This window comes from Sturnira hondurensis, unplaced genomic scaffold (assembly GCF_014824575.4).
Source record: "Sturnira hondurensis isolate 20B ecotype Veracruz unplaced genomic scaffold, ASM1482457v3 Scaffold0013515, whole genome shotgun sequence".
NCBI classification, from domain to species: domain Eukaryota; kingdom Metazoa; phylum Chordata; class Mammalia; order Chiroptera; family Phyllostomidae; genus Sturnira; species Sturnira hondurensis.
Window position 1 is genome coordinate 7,972,143 of NW_028086146.1, and position 20,755 is coordinate 7,992,897.

Genomic DNA, 20,755 nt, shown 5'->3' on the forward strand with positions numbered 1-20,755 from the left:
CAATGGGATGATGGTGATGATGGTTAGGTCAATAAATGGATTTAACAGTAGGATTTTCCCAGAATCACTGCACTAACAAAAACATAAAATTAACTAAAAATCAATCATTTAAAAAATAATATTCTCCTTGATTAACGTATAAATTCAGTCCTCACCTAACAAGAAAACAGATTACATTTTTAAAAAAATCTTGACCTCAGCAGTAAAAGGGAAGTGAGGAGGGAGGGAAGCTGTTAAGAGTATCAAGTGAATAAAATAAAACAATATGGAAATACAAAAAAGAGCCATAGTTCAGTGGAGGAAATATATCTAATTCTTAAAAAATTGATAAATTAAGAGAAAAAATGAAACAAATAATTTGCCTGACCTGCATATGTAATTTATTCTCATGTCATACAATATTAATAATAAGAGGAAATTTGACAATAAACATGAGAAAATAGCGTCAGGCAGTGACTAAGAGTGCACACTTCAAAGTGTGCAACAGGCCAGCATGAGAGTCCCTGCTCCACTGCTCACCTGCTCTGGGACTCCAAGTACATTTCTTAAACTGCCTATGCCAGCTTCTCCATCAACAAAATGAGGGGGGGGAAAGTAGCCACGTTGCAGGGCTGAGGAGGGTTGACAAGATAATCCATGTAACAAGCTCAGCACCATGCCCGGCATCTAATGAGCACACGGCGAATGCCGGCTATTATTAAAACTTCAACATGTGGTTTTATTTTGCTTTATAAGGAGATATGAGAGAAACTGGGCTCCTCTATCTTTTCACAAATTGTTTAAAATATAGTTTGATTAACTTNAGCTTCTCCATCAACAAAATGAGGGGGGGGGAAAGTAGCCACGTTGCAGGGCTGAGGAGGGTTGACAAGATAATCCATGTAACAAGCTCAGCACCGTGCCCGGCATCTAATGAGCACACGGCGAATGCCGGCTATTATTAAAACTTCAACATGTGGTTTTATTTTGCTTTATAAGGAGATATGAGAGAAACTGGGCTCCTCTATCTTTTCACAAATTGTTTAAAATATAGTTTGATTAACTTCATTGTAAGAGTTGATACTTCGACTCTAATGCATGAGGATCTTTCCCTGCAGTTTTTAAAGCCTTTTCCCGGATGATTACCTGCATTTATGAATAACTATAAATACAATTTCCATAGATTCTTCTTCCTACATATGTTCATAAAGTTAAATTTGGAAAAATGTAAGAGGCTGTGTTTCTCCTTGTCTTAATACTTAGCTGGATACCAGCCCAATGTTGATCGATGGCTTTTACTTACTCAAAAACTCATGTAAACCAAAGTTAACATAAGGCAGAGTCCTCACCTGATTCTCCTCGGTTTTTACCCTTTTAGCTTCTGAAGAGCAAATATCCCACTAACTCAAAATAATAAAGGCAAACATCTCATGAATACCATGGATATAAGTGATACACGAAGAATATCTTCGAAAAAAAATGGTGTTTTTTTTTCAAACCCTCCAAGGTAACAAAGGGCTTAAAGTTATGGTCTTTGGGAATTCTGATTAGGATGATTTTTGATGAATTTTACTGTTTGAAGGATTAGAACTACAAGTTCAGTCACCGTAAGTGTCACAGAAACAGGGTCCCACGTGTTATCTATTCTGAATACTCTCCACAAAATAGAGATGATAATGAGTTGAATATTAAATACGCATTTTGTAACTTACAAAGATGTGGCCCTTCAAATGAAGGTCATCCAAGTGACATAAAAGTCAAGTAAATTGTCAGAGTTGCTGCAGAATTAGAAATCATCTCAGATAACATCAAAATGAATATTTCGAATTTGGGTTCAGATAATTCCCACAGACAGATTATCAACTGAATACCTGAAACCTATATAATTTTATTAAGCAATGTCACCTCAAGAAATTCAATTAAAAATAAATAAAAAGATTATCAACTGGATAACTGCCCTAGAATTTCAGCTCCACCGTTAGTATCAGTCTGTGACTCTATCAGTTTCCCCTCCATTAAATGGGGACCCTAATGTCTGCCCTGGCTGACTTGAGAACTGTTAGGAGGAAAGTAAGATACCATGTGAAAAACTAAAGTGCAAACTAAATGAGAGGCAGCATTATTACTATTACTGCCCTATTTTACTTCGATTATTACTAAAACAACGGCTATAATTAAATAAATCGATACCACATCTTTCAGTTAATCTGCATTAAGAAGAGGTAAAAAAAATCATCCTTTTTATAATTATGTGACAGCATGAGTATGATTTAGCCAGATTAGGTAAGACTCCCACCTCTTGGGTCAATAACAGGAATCTTTTGCAGTGGGGTATCTGAACAAGGCTACTGAACAGCCTAACAGGCGTTCTGACCAAGATGAAGGCATCAGCCCAAGAGCAAGCCCTACCAGGAACGAAATGTTCAGGCCCCAAGGATTTCTCTTGCAACAAAAGCCCAGCTGGGCACAGATCGCTTACGGGAAAACCTGCAGCCGTTTTCATGAGCACCTCCCTACACGTGCCAGGGTTCAAAGGTGTCAGCTTGGGCTCGGGGAAAAGAAACTCCCGTGTGTTTTCTTCATAGTAGGCCAACTCTTCCCACGCTAGAAGAAAGAAGGAAAGGCACAAGTAGATTTGTAATCTAAAACGAATGTATCTACATCCCAAGTTTCACAAAATAAAAGCTTAGATGACAGCAGTGAGGTGGAGATGGCACACAGATAAAAAGAGACATTTTGATTATAGTACCTATGATTCAAGAGGCAGATGACTTCTACTACTTTTTATCTCATGGATAATTTTAAAAGCCTCCCCCCAAGTCATAACAGGGATAAAACACTATCTAAAGGTTCATTCTACAAAACAGAACAAAGAGGAAAATCTCTTTCTGTCCACCCACCCATCCACCCATTCTCTCCTTCAACAAATGTTTTCTCAGGACATACCACAGGCCAGGTGCTAGGGACAGAACAGGAACAAGGCAGACAATGCCCTGTTTGTGCGAAAGCCACAGTGCAGACAGGGGTTTGGTGGGTTCTGTGATGTAGGGATGCAAATGTCCCAGTGGCCCAGAGAACAGCTAGAGCTGCGGTTCTTAGCAGGGCTGGTTTCAACCCCAGGGGCACTTCCAAAACATGTGGAGACATTTCATGGGCGGGAGCCAAGGGCCCTGCAACGCTCGAGACACTCCGGCACAACCACCTGACCTCCTACCAGACATTCTTTCCAGCGAGAAACTACTGTATAAACCTGATACATATAAATACAACTTTTTTGCATAATTTTAAAATATGCTGGATTTTCAGGAATGCAAGTAGTGTGTACATTAAGGAAGCATTGTACTTTGCTGTTTGGATCTTTACTGTGATCCTTTTGGCATTTTGAAAATCACGTCACATCTAAATACTTCACTATGCCCAACATTTACATGCTGATGTACATATTTTATTTTATTTTTTTAAAGATTGTATTTATTTAAATTTAGAGGGGAAGAGAAGGAGAGAGGGAGAGAAACATCAATGTACGGTTGCCTCTCCTGCATCCCTTGCGGGGAACTGGCCTGCAACCCAGGCATGTGCCCTGACTGGGAATCGAACCTCGATCGTGTGGTTCGCAGGCCCGCACTCAATCCACTGAGCTACACCAGCCAGGGCTACATATTTTATTTTAAACACTTTCTTTTTATTTCTCCCTTATATTACAGTTCAAATACTGTGGTTTGTATAAGTTGGTTCTATTAACTATGAATATTATTTCAGTATGGTAAAAGGGATGCTACAAAATATTAACCAAAGTAGATCTTGGGTCGAATAGGATTGAGAATCACTGAAGCTAAAGGACGGAGAAGCTGCCACCTGAGCCCTCCTCGTCTACATGGTAGTTGCTACACAAGTGGTTTGCACTGAGCGTGGCCCCTCTACGGAGCACTGCCAAAACAGTGGCCTAATCAGTGAGGGGGCATTGCTGCCTAGTGACTGCCATTTTATGGTGACAAGAATTCTGATGAGGGTATGTTTTGGGACATCAACTGTACCAAACAATATACTGGATCAATTTCTTCCTACTTATTTCACTTACTGGGTTCTAGTAAGGATGAAAGTGCAAAAAATGTATTCTGTATCTTTCATCATAGTATCATTTCTTTCTACTCTTCTTCTCTCAGACGTGCCCCACCCACAATAATCTAATACAATAAACTAATAATGTATCTTTCCCTCCCCTGCTATGTATAGGCTTGCTCAGCATAGGCTATTCCTTCTAAAATGTCTTTTCTCCCCTCCCATCCTGCTGAGACCTGCTCATCATTCAAGCTTCACCTTAAGTGTCTTATAGTATATCCAACATAACAGGTTCAAAATAGAACACTTGATCGGTTTTCCACCACAAATAAGCGCTTCCCTCCTCCCATCAGAGGAACCAGCACCAGTTGCTCAAGCCAAACATTTAGGATTTATCCTTGATTCTACTCTTGCATTCCTTACATAAATCCATTAGCAAGTCCAGTTGACTCTATCTCCAAAACAAATATAAAACTGTCCCCTTCTCTCCATTCATACAGCTACCCCCCTGGTCCAAGCCCCGTCCACCTCTCTCCTGGACTACTGTCATGACCTCCTAGCTGGTCAGTCTGCTTCCACTCTTCCTGCCCTCGAATCCATTCTCCACACACTGTGATGTTATAATTACATCAGAAGGAGCCCTTGGCCTGCTCCCCATGATGGGCGTGACCTCCCCACTTTTGTTGGTGAAAGAGACTTCCTCCATTTAATGACCTCAGAAGTGCAACTTGAAAATGGGAAGTGATGTGACAACTTTCTTACTCATCACTAACAACAAAATACAAATTTCTACTGAAACCTACAGCTTACTGGGTAAAAACTCAGGTTCTAGATTCAGACAGAGCTGGGTTCAAATCCTTGCTTCACCAATTGCCAGCTATGTGACTTGGAGCAAATTATGTCAACTCCTTAACTTTAGTTCCCTCTTCAGGAAAATGCAAAACTCATAACAGTATCTTCCTCTAAGGGCTATTGTGAGGACAAATGACAAACACATGTGAAGGGCAGAGCACAGTGCCTGCATCACCTGCCCTTACCAGGATGGCACCCTGACACCAGCCCAGCAGCGGTCCCAGCACTACCCTGGTCTCTATGGCTATTGCGTTTTCAATAATATGGTTCCTACTGGGAACAAACACCTTGATGCATGGCATGATGCTCCACACATTGAGATTTTCCTTTTTCCTTTTCACATGTTTTTGCCTAGTTCTTGTCACTGCATCTATAATGATAAATTACTATTCCTGTATGTAACAGGAATTAAGATGCAAATAAGTTGTCAGAGAACTGGAGGTGAGCTCATCTACTATCTTTGGAATCACAGGGATAAAAAGAGACAAAAAGCATTAGAGAAACAGAAGGCTGCAAAGCTTCTCGATTCTGCCTCTCTGGTTCGGTCTCGAGATCCAAAGTGCCACCCAGTATGAAAATGTCAGCACATTGAGGGGATATTACAACAAGAGCCTAGGTTGTAAATAATAAACAAACATAGACACAGGCTGAGCAATTCTGATAGAGCAAGTGAAATGTCTGAAAAATTCCACATTCTTAATAGACTATGGCACAGACAGGGACATCAATGAGCAGGTGCTCCCCAAGAAGGAAACAAATGAGACTTCAAGAGAAGTAATTTTAATAACAATAGGTTCAAGAAATACCTAGCATTTGCAGAGCATATCAGAATTGACAGCTCATTTCCCAAAATGGGATCTCATTTGATTCCCTCTTTGCAGGCTCTGAGAGTTGAAGACACTTGTCATGATGCCACGTGGCAAAGCAGAAAGTCAAAACCAGAACAGCCGAGGCAAAAGTTCTTTCCTGCTGATGCCTAGTAAACATTCTGACGAAGTATAAATTGAAGCTCTGAATCAGGGAGTGGGTGCCCACTAAAATAGCACTTTACAGCTGGACTGACTATACAAGACACATACCAAAGAAGGGGTTATTTAAGTCAATAAAAGAAAGCATAAAGTTCACTGTCAACCAGGATTATGCTGCCCCCCTGTGTCCAATCACTTTTTCCCAGCTTTGTAAACTGGACAGCCAGAATGAGGGGCGAGTCTACTGCTTCTAAGACAAATAATTGGATCTTTCCTTTCTTTAGCTGCACTGCTATATGCAAATTTGAGATACATGTATCATTAACTTGATGATCATGTCTTTGACGATAATAAGTGCGTTTGGAAGCAATGGAAAAAGTATAAAACAGTAAAGGAATACATACAGCAAAACGAAAAGGTATCAATTCAGCCAATGAAGAACTGGTCCCTGTAAACCTGAATGTGGCCTGCGTTACCACACGGTGCAGTCTACGTGAGACTGCAAGCAAATCATATTTACTTAATTATTTGTATCAAGGACTAGCGCCACCTGCATGATACCAGGAAGTGGCACAGGTAGGGCCTGCACACCCTCAACAAACATGAATCAGTCTACAATGCATCTGAAACTGAGTGCATTTGTTGTTTTCAGCAATTCAAATTTAATTACACTCTGAAACTGAAGGTATGTAGACCAAAAAAACTATATAATAAAGCCTCCATTGTGTATCTGATAATTTTTAAGTTATAGCCAATATTCACACACCCAGCTTCAATATTCTCCAATCATCATAGTTTCAAACAATTCTTGCAACCATCTCACAGATGGATTTCTGGTCATGTGAAAAACATATGGCAGTGTAGGATATATTAAATTTTAAGAAGCAAGTTGCAGAATATATACGCTGAACCAAAGTGTAATACTAAATATACATATAATAAATACTAGATATATTTAGTGTGTATATATGTGCACATATGTACATATATGTACTATTTTAGGGCTGGTTAAATATACTAAATGCATTATATTTATACTATATATACCTTAAAAGGTCTAAAAATATACACAAATTGCTAACTAGTTATTGTCAGTTGATGACTTTAAAAAAGTCAAGTCTTTGGACTTTTTCCTTCATAAAATTTGTGTTAATTAAAAATGTTATAGTGAGAATACTTAGGTATTGGTAATTTTTTAATTCATGTAAAATTAAAACTAAAATGAGCCTGTTTCTATTTTACTAGCACACTAAAATATAACTTGTCAGTCAGCAGTGATTTATACTTAAACGTAAAAGTGGATCAAATAAGAAAAAAACTTATGGGGGGGGAACCCTCTCTGCCTTGATTTTAGTCTGAGAAACACTCAGTGGGAATTTCTCAGTGGGAAAAACAGAGAGGAGACATTGCTGGCCTGCTCTCTGTCATGTCGACCCAAGAAGGCAATGACATGTGCAAGAGTGTTTGTCCCTAGATCCATGGAGACTGGGGCTCTTATCTGTTTTTAGAGCCTGCTTCTTCCAATGAACCAAGAGGCAGAACAAAGGACTACAGACTCCTGGGTCTCCTCCATGGGGACCTTGACCTGTTCTGGGGCAGCCGCAGTGGGCAGAGCGAGGATCCCCCTAAAAGCCTCCACAACTACCTCTGCTTTGGCTGAGGCATCTGCCAGTGAAGTGGTGCAAACTCACTGGAGATCAGTTTACTCCCAGGTACAAAACGCAGCTCAGTCTAATAATTCTATTCTTTGTAAATATACCAAGAGGAAAACATAATTTTTATAAAAATGTGAAACACAAAAAAACTGCTCAACCATACCAATTTAAGGATAATTCTAACACTACAGAAAAATACATAACTATTGAAAATAACAAGTAAACTACAGGTAACAATATAGAAGGAAAAAATAAAGATCAAAATAGTATATACATACTGTTTATAAGCCTATAAAAACACATAAGTAAATTAATAAAACTCCTTATTGAAAATAATGATGTAGAACTATGATTTTTAAAAAGAAAACAGGAATATGGGATGGGAGAAGCTAATAATAAAAGGAGAAAATATATGTGATACTATGTAAAAATTCCATACCTGATATTTTCTTCTGTCCAGAGGAAAATATAAAGAAACAGGTTCACCAAAATATAAATAAGAGTTTTCTCATCATTTGGGGATGCTTTTTATGGTACGGTAAAACTATGAAGATTCATTCGGAGGAAGGGAAAGGGCAAAGATTTCTAATGGCAAAGATCAGAAGAGAATTAGAAATGTTTCTGAATTTAGGTATATTTTCTCCCTCTCTCTCTCTCTCTCACACACACACACACACACACACACACACACGTGCATATACACATGACTCTGAAGTCACCAGGTAACTACTGAGCTGGCCAAAAGTCCATTATGTTTTTCCCACAAGGTGGCTCTAATAGTGCTTAGTTGTCTTTAACTTCATTTAAAACAATTTTGTTAGACTGTGACGGCTGTCATATCTGTGTGCATTTAAAAAAAACATATCAAAATTGGTGAATTTTTGCTCAGCCATTTTCATATTGAAGATGAAAGAAAATATGCAACATTTTAGTATATTATGCTTTATTAAATTTCAAGAAAGAAAACACAACTGAAATGCAAAAAAAGATTTGTGTAGTGTATGGAGAAGGTGCTGTGACTGATCAAATATGTCAAAAGTGGTTTGCAGACTTTCTTGTATTTGGCCACATTGTGGCCAATTTATTCTCTACTGTAGGGCTATCTTATACATTGGATGATGTTTAGCAGCAACCCTGGCCTCTACCCACTACAAGCCAATAGTATAAGATAGCTGACATGCTCAAAATATCCAAATCAATAGTTGGATAAATGAATAGTTGGATAAATGAAACCAGTTATTGCTGAAAACAAAAAGTGTACCTTTTATTTTTTGGAAAAAAGTAACAGCCTTTTTGGTGAACCCAGTACTTTGAGAGACTGTGTATGAATGAGAATTGGTGCCACCAGGTGGCGGTTCCCACTTTCTCGCTAGCTCAGGTCTCCAGCTATTCAAGACACCGCAAAACAAAGGCAGCACAGAACATATTCCCCTAAAGTCCCATTATTCTAACACTGGAGTCACAAACGTTTTCTGTGAAGGGCCAGACAGTTGGTATTTTTAGGCTTTGAGTATGGTCACTACTACTCAACTCTGTCACTGCAGCATGAAAGCAGCCCTAAACAATAATACTTAAACGAATGAATGTGGCTGTGTTCCAATAAAACTTTATGAACAATGAAATTTGAATTTCATATCATTTTCATATTACTAGATATTTGCATTTTTAAGTTTCTTTCCAACCATTTAAAAATGTAAGAACTGAAGACAGCCCGGCAGTTCCTTAAAAAGTTACACACGGAGTTACCAAACAATTCCACCCCTAGGAAAACACCTAAGAGAACTCAAAACATGAACTCATCCAACAACTTGTACATAAATGTTGATAGCAGTATAACTCAGAATATTCAAACAGTGGGAACAACCCAATGTCCACCAACTGGTGAATGGATAAGCAAACTTACCCATATAAAAGAATCGTATTGGTTACGTGGTACATCCATATCAAAGAATATTTGACCATCAAAAGGAACGAAGTACTGACACATGCTATAACATGGATGACACTTGGAACATGATTAGCTGGAAGAAGCTAGACATAAAAGTCCATACATTATCTGATCCCATTATATACAATATCCAGAGCAGGCAGGCTGATAGGGACAGAAAGATTGACAGTGGCCAGGAGCTGTGGGGAGGAAGGAATGATGAGTGACTATGAATGAGTGTGGAGTCTCTTTCCAGGCGGTAAAAATATTCTGGAATTAGACTGTGCTCATGGTTGCACTACCTTGTAAACATACTAAAATACCTGAATTGTACACTTTACAATGATAAATTTTATAGTATTTGAATTAAATCTCAATTTTTTGAATTGTAGAGATTTAGCTCATGAGCCACACAAAAATGCTGCAGCTGGATTTGGCCTGGGAGTTATAGTTTGCCACTCCTGTTCTAGCACCTAACAGAGAAGGTGGCTTTGGGCTGTACACACACACACACTCCACAAATTAGAATACAGTCAGAGGCAAAAACCTGAAAGAAGCTGAATGAGGAAAGTAAAATAACCACTGAATACAAAGAGTTACTCTTCTGAAAGAGGACAAAATGAAACAGATTGGTGGGGTAAAGAACACTCTTATATAAAGCAGGACTTTTACATACCAATCCTCATTTCATCATGCCCAAAATCCTTTTAAATTTAAATTAAGCCAATTTAGAAATGCATTTACTGGCACATTACCTGGAGGCACTAGCTGTATTAATTCAAACCTGGTTAGGAAGCCTAAAAAAGAAAAAAAATTAGATTTTTAATATTTTGGAAAATTGCTAGTTTTTTCATTAATTGCTATGTTTAAAATTGTCATAATATCCCAATTTAATTCCCATTTAATTTGAACAGCACCATGGTTAGGGGCTCCTAACCATTTCTGCATTCTCAGCAGTGGAATTAAATGGGACTTAAATGTAATAATAATGTAATAGTTATTACTTTAGTAATAATAAATGCCATAACAATGACTCAGGTATTTCTAGACCCAATAAATCGTGGGCAATTGAGGACAATAATTGAATTACAAAAGCACCATTTCACCCCCTGAAAACTACTGACAAAATAAATGCAATATTTTTCTCTCTTAAAAATATATTCATAGCAATAAACTTTCCATTTTAAAAATTCAAAATACAAATGTTATCTACTAGCCTATAAAATTATCTTGCTTAAAATAGTATATTATATAACTCTATAAGGGAAATATAAAATTAACATTCTTTATATTTCCTGAGTTCAAAATACATTTAGAAATAGTGAGCCCATGTACAATGTTTACGAGGATAAGAATAAAATTCAAATTTTAAAAAGTAATTTAAAATATAAATGGTATAACAATAAAAAACCTATAAATATAATTCCCACAAAAATTAAAAGTGAAAACATTTAAAATACACAACAATAGTAATTATGGTTAATAACACTGTGTTATATACAGTTGACCCTTGAATAACATTGGTTTGAACTGCATGAGTCCAATTACACATGAATTTTTTTCAATAAATACAGTCAGCCCTTTACAGCTGGAGGTCTGCATCCGTGGATTCAACCAATCATGGGTGAAAACCAGTATTTTTGCACTCCCAACTGCAATATTTATTTATTCACCATAGCTTGAAAATACTCAGATGCAAAGGGCTGAGAGAAAAGCTACACTTTGATTTTCCACTCCATGGATGGTGGGTACCCCTAACTATGGTGTTAGTCAAGGATGAATTGTACATGAAAGTTGCCAAGAGGTTACCGCCTTACACATTCTCACCACAAGAAAAGAAATGATAATTGAGTGACGGGACAGAGGTGTTAGCTAACACTGTAGTGGTCATCGCTTTGTAATACACAACTGATTCAAATCAACATGCTGCACACATGAAACTTATACAACATTATATGTCAATTACACCTCAAAAAACTGGAAAAAACAGGGAAGTAAAATTCTCTCTGCAAACTAATGAAAAACATATGAATGCACAAGAACAGAATTTCAAATGCCAAAAATACTTAAAAGCCAAGACTTAAAATGCCAAAAATACTTAAAAGCCCATAATCAGGTTTTCCAAGTGGGAGGAGGGAATACATCCTTACCAACCATCACCTTACCAGTAATGTTAAACACTTTATTTGTCCCAGGCTCTAAATTCCTTACAGTCAATTAATTCTCACCACCTCCCATGTTTATGGATTAGAAGATTTAATACTGTTAAGATGGCAGTATTCCCCAAACTGATCTATAGGTCCTATCAATATCCTAGCTGGCTGGCTTCTTTGCAGAAATTAACACACTGATCCTCAAGTGGAAAACCATGGAAACCCAAATAGCAAAAACAATCATGAAAAAGAACTAAATTTCAGAATGCACACTTCCTGATTTCAAAACTTACTACAAAGCTGCAATGATCAAGAATGTGTGGTATTAGCATAATGATAGGAATATGGTTCAATGAGATAGAATTGAGGGCCCCAAAATAAACCCTCATATTGATAGTCATTCATTTTTAACAAAGGTTGAAATTCAACAAAGGACTATTCAACGGGTGAAAAAATACTCAATACTCTGATCAATAAATAGTGCTGAGACAACTGGATATCGTGATGCAAAAAAATGAAGTTGGGCCCCTACCTCATGCAATTTACAAAAATCAACTCAGTATGCATCAGAGACCTAAATGTAACACTTAAAACTATGAAACTCTTGTAAGAAACATAGACTAAATCTCTGTGACTTGACTTAGACAATTGTTTCTTAGTTACATAAGTAACAAAAGAAAAATAGATAAAACAGACTTCATCAAAATTAAAAACTTTTGTGTTTCAAAGAACACCAGAAAAGAATGGGAAAAATATTTGTCAATCATAAATGTGATATGGGATTTGTATCTATACTATATAAAGAGCTTACAACTCAACAATACAAAGACAAATAGCCAATTAAGATATAGGCAAAGAATCTGAATAGACATTTCTCCAAATAAGAGACACAAACACAGAAAGCAAAAGAAAAACTGCTTAACATCATTAGTTATCAGGGAAGCACACATCAAAACCACAATGTGATTCCATTTCATACCAACAGGGATGGCTACCAATCAAAAGTACAGATCAAATAACAAATCAGATCAACATAACAAATGTTGCCCAGGATGTGGACAAATGGAACCCTTATGCGTTGCTGGTGGAATGTAAAGTGATACAGCTGCTTTGGTGACAGTCTGGAAGTTCCTCAAAAGATCAAACAGCATGACCATGTGACCCAGAAATTCCACTTCTAGGTATATGCCCAAGAGGAATGAAAACATACGTCCAGCCCTGGCTGGTGTAGCTCAGTGGACTGAGCGTGGGCCTGCGAACCACACGATCGCGGTTCAATTCCCAGTCAGGGCACATGCCTGGGTTGCAGGCCAGTTCCCAGCAGGGGACTCATGAGAGGCAACCATTCATTGATACTTCTCTCCTTCTCTTCCTCTCTAAAGATAAATAAATTTTAAAAATCTTTAAAAAAATAAAGAAAACATACGTCCAGAAAATAACCTGTACACAAATATTCATAGCAGCATTATTCATTATACCCCCAAATGAAAATAACCCAAATGTCCACCAACTGATGAGTGGATAAACAATATGTGACATATCCATACAATGGAACATTATTTGGTCATAAAAAGAAATGAAGTACTGACACCTGTTATCTTGACAACATCATGCTAAGTAAAAGAAACCACTCACAAAGGATCACATGTTGTATAAAAGAAACCACTCACAAAAGATCACATGTTGTATAATTCCATTTATGAGAAATATCCAGAATAAGCAAATCTAGAGATGGAAAGATTAGTTAGTAGTTGCCTAGGACTGGGAGAGAAGAGGAAGAATGGGTACAGGGTTTCTTTCTGTAGTAATGAAGGTGTCCTAAAATTGATATGGCGATAGCTACGCAACTCTGTGAATATACAGAAACCATTTAACTGTAAAAAAATAAACAAATAGAATTTTATTTTCTGGTATATTCCATCTTTATCAAGAAAGTATAATTGAATCGAAAACATGATTCAAATTTTACAGACTCTCTTTAATATAAATACAGATCAAATATGTAAGTATCACAACTTAAAAAATAGTAGGATTTTATACCAGAGAATTACAGACACACAACAGTCTCCTCACATCCTTCTATCTCGTACCTACTTTCTAAAATGTCTGCTACAGCTCCAGGATCTATTGCGTTTTCGAATAACTGCAGGAAAAAAATGTGGAAAATAAATTTTCAAAGTTTTCTTAATATACACTTATAGAAATTATAGGTTACATTCTTCCAAATAATTAACGCATATCAAACCCAGCCACATAATACTTTAGGATTCAACAGAAATATCTTTACAGATATGTGGTTAAAAGTTCAATAAATGACTATAAAATAAATGAATGACAATTAGCAAAACAATACCAAGTGCAAAGAAAATCTACCACATCCTCAAAATGTCATCAACTTGACATAGCCCTACTGTTTATTGCTAAAAGCACATGTGGCATCAACCTCAAACAGCCTTGAGTATCATGCCCTGGCCAGATAGCTCCGTTGGTTAGAGCATAGTCGCAATACACCAAGGTTGCGGGTTTGATCCCTGGTCAGAGCACATACAAGAATCAAGAATTAACCAATGAATAGATAAATAAGTGGAACAACAAACCAATGTTCCTCTTTCTCTCTCCCTCCCTTCTTCTCTCCCTCCCTCCCCCTTCCTCTATCTCTCCAAAATCAATAAATAATTTTTTTTAAATTAAATAATTCTTGAGTACCTAAAAAACATATTCTGGAATGGTGGCAGCAGGGGTGGGAATGGAAATAACTGCACTTGGAAAACAATTAAAAATGTGAAAAAAAGAAAAAAACACATTCTGAATATCACAGATATTAATAAAATGTTAACTGAATGAATGACATTTCTTGCCAAGTAATTGGTTGTGTTAAAAAGAAACATAAATAAAAATTCTATCTATGTGTAACACATACAAAAGAGCTAAGTGCTAGTAGCCACACAAAGTTAAATAACTAGAGAGGGAGAGACTCATTAAGTGCATCATGAAGCACAAGAAAACCACTATGATACGTGTCTAGCCATTGCCAAATCTGCATAGTTTGTCTTTGAGATAAAAAGGGCCTGGAATAGGACTGAAATAAAAGACATACCACATCCCTTTCCCTGAACTCTAGAACCCTGTTGAAAATAAACCAAAATGTTTTGATTTCAGGCACTAAAGTTCTGATTTAAATAGTGTTTAAACTTAAGCATGATTAAAATCTGTTCTTAATCCAAAGTCAGGTCTATTTTAACCACAAAAATGTGGCTGTCCCTGTTTTTTCGTCTTACTGACTTGGATTTATCAAGCAAATGTGGGCGATTTTTTTCCCCTAATGTTATTTCGGTAACTATATTCTTTCACTTCATCCATATCTAAGTACGGTACCTTCTCAAGTATGATCTTTGGAAGTAAATGACCAACATGAACTGCTCAAACACAATGGTACATACATTCTTTAGGAGTAACTTCTCATTTATCCAAATGCTTTAGAACATTCCATTCTGAATTACACAGAAGGTACAAGGAGAAAAGGTTTTTGCTACTTGCTGCAAATATTTGCATGATAGAGTGGAACAGATACAACAAATCCTTGCAGCAAGAGGATGGAACAGATACAACCAAAGCTGGAGCAAATGGGAAGATGGAATACAAATCCATTCACACAAGAGGGCAATTTTCAAAATTTAAAATAAAGCATTCAAAATAAACAAATAAGCCCTGGCTGGTGGCTCAGGGGATTGAACAGTGGCCTGTGAAACAAAAGGTCACTGTTTTGATTCCTAGTCAGGACACACGCCTGGGTTGCAGGCCAGGTCCCTGGTTGGGGGCATGTGAGAGGCAACAGATCAATGTTTCTCTCTCTCTGTTTCTTCCTCCCTTCCCCTCTCTCTGAAAAAGTGAAGCATTTATAGAACTGCATTTTTTTAAGTGAAAAGTCCATGGATTGTTTGACTAGTAATCTCACGTGGACAACTTTGCAACAGAGCAGCAGTGGCATCAGGAATGTGACTCTGAGGCTCACCCTTCTATAAGTCAAGGAGCTTGGACTAGGTGACTTCCAAAGTCATTTACAAATTTATCATTCTGTGCTATGATTTTGTATTCTTGGGCTTCTTACAAAAAAAGACTTATTAAGGCTTCTATAGAAGCAAACTTACGATTGATAAAAATAAGGACATTTGGGGGGGGGGAACAGACTGGATTTCTACCACCCACTTTTTACCACTACCAACATCTAGACTAGGTAGAAGTAGGCTTCTTTGGATCCTAACTGTATATTCCCAGGTAATGTTCATTTGTTCCTCTTCTCTCTCACCCAACCAGTTTGGTAGACTTTATTTAAATTAACCCTGTAGTTTATAAAAACACTACATAGGGCTCTAGCCCATGTAGAAGATCCACCCTCAGTCGATCTCTTCTGCCATTCTCAGGTCAAAGTGGGTCATTTTCTGGCACCTCCATCTGCACCTTTAGACGAGATCGGGCGCGTTGAGGGTGGTATGGCCGTAGACTCCATCTGCACCTTTAAAAGGGATAGACTCTCCCTACATCCTTCTCATACTCATTCTCTATCCCGAAAAACCACCTCAGTGATATTTTGGGGGGCAAAATCATCAGATGTATCACAGTTCAAGGAATCAAAGTGACGCCATCTCCAAATTCAGAAAAAAAGCAAATTGAAAGGACTGTGAGTGTGTACTAATAAAGTTAATATTTTATAGTGGGAAGATTAGATCATATCTGGTGTATATGACCTAAGAAAACTCAATTAGTCTGAGACTTCTTGTTTTGTTATAGGATTTCAGATACAGAATTTAACTAATTTGGTTATAGTCCTCACAAATTTTTTTATCTAAAAAGATGTTTTTTTTAAGGTCTGCTAGTTTATTGATTATCCCTGTCATAAATGTAATACAACTGCCTCTAACATCTCCAAGAATATTCTGAAAACGCTCTATCTGCTCCAGTTAGAACACGCCATGGGAGCTCCGGGAACAGAAAAACATCACGGGGGGCGGGGGGCGGTGAACGGTCCTAGGATGTGGCAGAACCTAGCTCGGACCTGGGCTACAAAGGCAAATCTTCCAACTATGATTCTACACTGCGCTGAGGTGCCTTCATGCAATTTTTTAAAAGGAGGTTTACAAAATAAGTTTATAAGAATTGTGTTCTTTATAAGAACTACTAAATGATCTTCAGAGAGCAAAATTTCAATTTCTCTATTTACCAGTGAGAAAGTCAAGATCACCTTTTTAAATCTCATTCTCTGCTGAATCATAATAGGAAACACAGAGGGAAAGCAGTCGGTCTCCAGGTACTGATTCAAGAGGTAAACCCCAAGGTACACATCTTGCTTGTCAGGCAGGAACACCCCTGGGCAAGAAATCTTAAAAACAAGGGGGCGGGGGGGGGGGCGAGGGGAGGGATACAGGACAGGTTTTAGTATTGTTTTTAAATGGGATTTATTTTTCCTAACCCACCCCACAATGTCAAATTTCTTCCACTACTGCAACCCTCCATAGAAACTTCCCATAACACCCTTCCCTCTCCTCTCCTCCAAATTGGAATTCCAATTTCAACCCACGCCTCCGCCAGGTGTCACAATCATCCTCGCCGTTTCCTCTCCCCGCCCCTTCAGGATGGCAGTGCGGAAGCGGAAGAGGCTGTAGGGCCGGGAGCCTGTGTGTAGGCCGGCTGGGTCTTGGGATCCGGGCCGCCCGTCTCAATGCCGAGCCCTCGGAGGAATGTCGAGGGACGTCCGCTGGGTGCCTCTGCCTCAAGCAGCAGCGGCGGTGGCGGCGGAGGCCCTGGAAGCCCGACCCGTGGCGGTGGCGGTGGCGGTGGCGGCGGCAGTAGCAGCAGCAGCAGGTTCGAATTTCAGTCCTTGCTCGGGAGCCGTGCGTCGGGTGCGGACCCCACCTGCGCCTGGCTCCGCCTGTCCGAGAGCCCGGTGCACCGCCGAGGCTCCTTCCCTCTAGCAGGAGCCGGGCCCTCGCAGGCACCACCGCCCCCCTTGCCTGAGGAGGATCGCATGGACCTGAACCCGTCCTTCCTAGGCATCGCCCTGCGCTCTTTGCTGGCTATCGACCTGTGGCTGTCCAAGAAGCTGGGGGTGTGCGCCGGAGAGAGTTCCTCCTGGGGCAGCGTGCGGCCCCTTATGAAGCTGCTGGAGATCTCCGGACACGGCATCCCCTGGCTGCTGGGCACCCTCTACTGCCTATCCAGGAGCGACAGCTGGGCAGGTCGCGAGGTGCTGATGAACCTGCTCTTCGCCCTGCTTTTGGACCTGCTGCTGGTAGCCCTACTCAAAGGGCTGGTCCGCAGGCGACGCCCAGCCCACAACCAGATGGACATGTTTGTCACCCTCTCGGTGGACAAGTACTCCTTCCCCTCGGGCCACGCCACCAGGGCTGCCCTGGTGTCGAGATTCATCTTGAACCACCTGGTGCTGGCCATTCCATTGAGGGTGCTGGTGGTACTGTGGGCCTTCGTCTTGGGCCTCTCTAGGGTCTTGCTGGGGCGACACAATGTCACCGACGTGGCTTTTGGCTTTTTAATGGGCTACATGCAGTATAGCATCGTGGACTATTGCTGGCTCTCACCGCACAATGCTCCATTGCTCTTTGCACTGTGGAACCAACAGTGATACCATCTCATTCATGATGGCACCAGGAAATCTAAAGGTTTACACATGTGATCATGCCATCATGCTAACAGAAATCAGCAGCCATCCCGTTTGCCCCTCTTAGGACATTTGAGGCTTCCTTTGGGATTTCAGGTGTCCTACCATCTTGATGGGTTGCTGGGCTGGAGCATATGCTGGCCATCACTGATCACAGCCGTATTACAGAAAGAAAAAAAATTCCTCTATCATACATTCAACAATTGTTTGTATCTCCAGGAAAACTGCAAAGAAACCAAGCTGGGTGATTATTAATGTTGCTGTTTTCTAAAAGTTGACATCAGAAAAATTGTGTTTTGTAGTGATCCTATACATCAACATATCAGTTGTAAATTAAACTTTGAAAAAGAAACATGATCTTCATTCTGTAAAATACATGCAGATAAATTGCATACTAATTCTAGTTATTAGTTATTTAAGAGCCTAAGACATAGGTTTTTCTAGTTGATTCCCTGAAGATCTGTTGCCTTGGCTGGGGAGATTTCCTCTTAATCCTGATTTGGTAAGCTTTTTGAGTTCATGTCTCTTCCATCTTTGCAGACTGGGTAATGAGAACAGAGATTATAGTATATATTTTTCCTTCTAGCTCCTCAAAAGATCTTTAAATACATTTATTTCCCACTACTCTAATACTGTCTTTTAGCATTCAAAGAACAAGCCAAGAACTTACTTGAAGAAACACTTAGATATGGGCATGTCTATAATCCCATCAAAAAAGGGAAGGAGGCTAGGACAATGGCCTCATGAAGGGCAACTGCTGAGGGCATCAGAGGAACTGAGGTTGGGGATAGGCTACCTACATGCTATGCCAATGGGCCAGTATGGCAAGAGATGGGGCCCTGCTGCCTGTCATCTCTACTGAATAAAGAAAAATGTGCTCTTCTACTGAGATAATAAAATGGAAAAATAATGTGATTCTTTGCAATGCAAAAACATAAGCTTTTTCATATATACCACAAGGATGAGCTTGTGTGTTACAGTTTTTCATATGGAATTCTCGTTCCCTGCATACAGCACACATTAGGTAGCAGTGTTTAATTTGAAATTCATCAAAGGAGTTAGCTGCTACACCAGGCACAAGGTAGAACTAACTCCTAAGGTCCATTTACATCGACCTTTACATTTAAAGCAGTTTATCTGTGGTACCTCCCCACATCTAAAGACCAAAGACCACAAAATGCAGGGTGCACTGCTCATTCTTTGATCAGGAAAGAATAATGAAAGGGTATGTGCTTTAAGTGCTGCTCTACCTGAAAATGACAGCTTTTAAATTACCTATAGAACTGGTACCTTCAGATCATTTTAATGGCTAGTTATTTTTGAGATTTATAAATAGAATGGATTGTGGCCTTGACCTTCATATAGAGGTGCGCATAGGAATCTGGAGAATGGCTGTGACAAGTGGGCTCTGATTGGGTGAAAACATAACCTTTCTGAGTGTGAGAGGCCCATTGAAAGAGGGACAGCTCTTCAACGTAAAATCATTTGCATTCCCATAACATCCTCAACACAGACTACCTCTTCACTTGCTGAATCAGAGAAACTGAAAATGAGTGGTACGTTTTGTTGTTTCATCTTAGAGAAATCCTTTATTTTAATGGCAGAAATAATTCAGGTTCTATCTATATTTGGAAGCATGACATTTCCTTTGGCAGAGTCCATAAGTCTAAATATTAGGGGCTCAATATTAGGCTTACTTTCTGGTTCCTGTTCATAATTCTGGAATTCCCTTTCTTAGTTGCTGGGGCCTAGTTTGCTGGCTTTAAAGCATAGATCAATTCACCCTATTTCTGGAGCATCCTAAGTACTGTAGAATAGAAAACTGATTTCACTATTAATTAATTGTATACTGATTAATGCCTTTAAAAATTAAAATTAATAATGTTGAATGAAATGAGGTGAAAACTTGTTTAATTTTTGCCTCGATGAGGAGGAAAGCTGATTTATCACTCAAGAACTTCTTCACCTCACTGCACACTTTGCGAGCTCACAACTGATAGAGTACAGTTGCTATAGCCTGGTTTTATTTGCTGACAAATCCAGGAAATCATGCTCTTTATTTTGTAGCTGCATGTATGATGAAATCATAGCATGTCACTTATATAGCAACTAACCAGATTTTCCAAAGCCATAACCTGTTTGGTATTGGTGCTTATAATCATGGCCAGGACAGAAACCCCTACAGTTTGGAGGCAAAGCTGCATGACAGTCTGTCACTAGAGATGGAAGGATTGGAAAACTGAAACTGAAATAAGAGGAATGACCAACCCCAATAAGAACAATGGAGTCACTTTGCCACAGCATCTCACTTAAGCAAGATTCAGTGGATTATAAAACAGTTGTTGGCTGATCTGCCTTTTGGAATTAGCAAGCCAGAGCCACCTCTAAGGGAAATAGCTTAGAAATATTTGATTGGTTTGTGGAGGCGAGAAATTACCAGAAAGTGATAAGTCTTCTTGAAATAAAATTCTAACTTGGTTATCTGAAGA

The 20,755-nt window shown here is 39.0% G+C and overlaps 2 protein-coding genes across 8 annotated transcripts in view; one reads left to right on the forward strand and one right to left on the reverse strand.

Moving 5' to 3' along the window:
• The window catches only part of SPATA6L (spermatogenesis associated 6 like), a 63,920-nt gene that overhangs the window by 34,047 nt on the left and 9,118 nt on the right, over nt 1-20,755 (reverse strand). For 4 of the 7 annotated variants that reach the window (XR_005068741.1, XM_037061764.1, XM_037061762.1 and 1 more), the window contains exons 3-6: nt 16,833-16,970; nt 13,688-13,736; nt 10,196-10,237; nt 2,459-2,583 (exon numbers count right to left, since the gene is read on the reverse strand). Coding sequence is in view for 6 of the 7 variants with exons in the window: in XM_037061764.1 (XP_036917659.1) it covers nt 2,459-2,583; nt 10,196-10,237; nt 13,688-13,736; nt 16,833-16,970 (354 nt within the window). In the remaining variant the exon portion in view is untranslated. The remainder of the gene's footprint in view (nt 1-2,458; nt 2,584-10,195; nt 10,238-13,687; nt 13,737-16,832; nt 16,971-20,755) is intronic. The other 3 variants (XM_037061765.1, XM_037061766.1, XM_037061768.1) reach the window with 2 other exon arrangements.
• PLPP6 (phospholipid phosphatase 6) lies at nt 17,226-20,078 on the forward strand. Its single transcript, XM_037061769.1, has one exon. It carries the CDS (start codon nt 17,310-17,312, stop codon nt 18,228-18,230), a length of 921 nt encoding a protein of 306 aa, XP_036917664.1. The 5' UTR covers nt 17,226-17,309; the 3' UTR covers nt 18,231-20,078.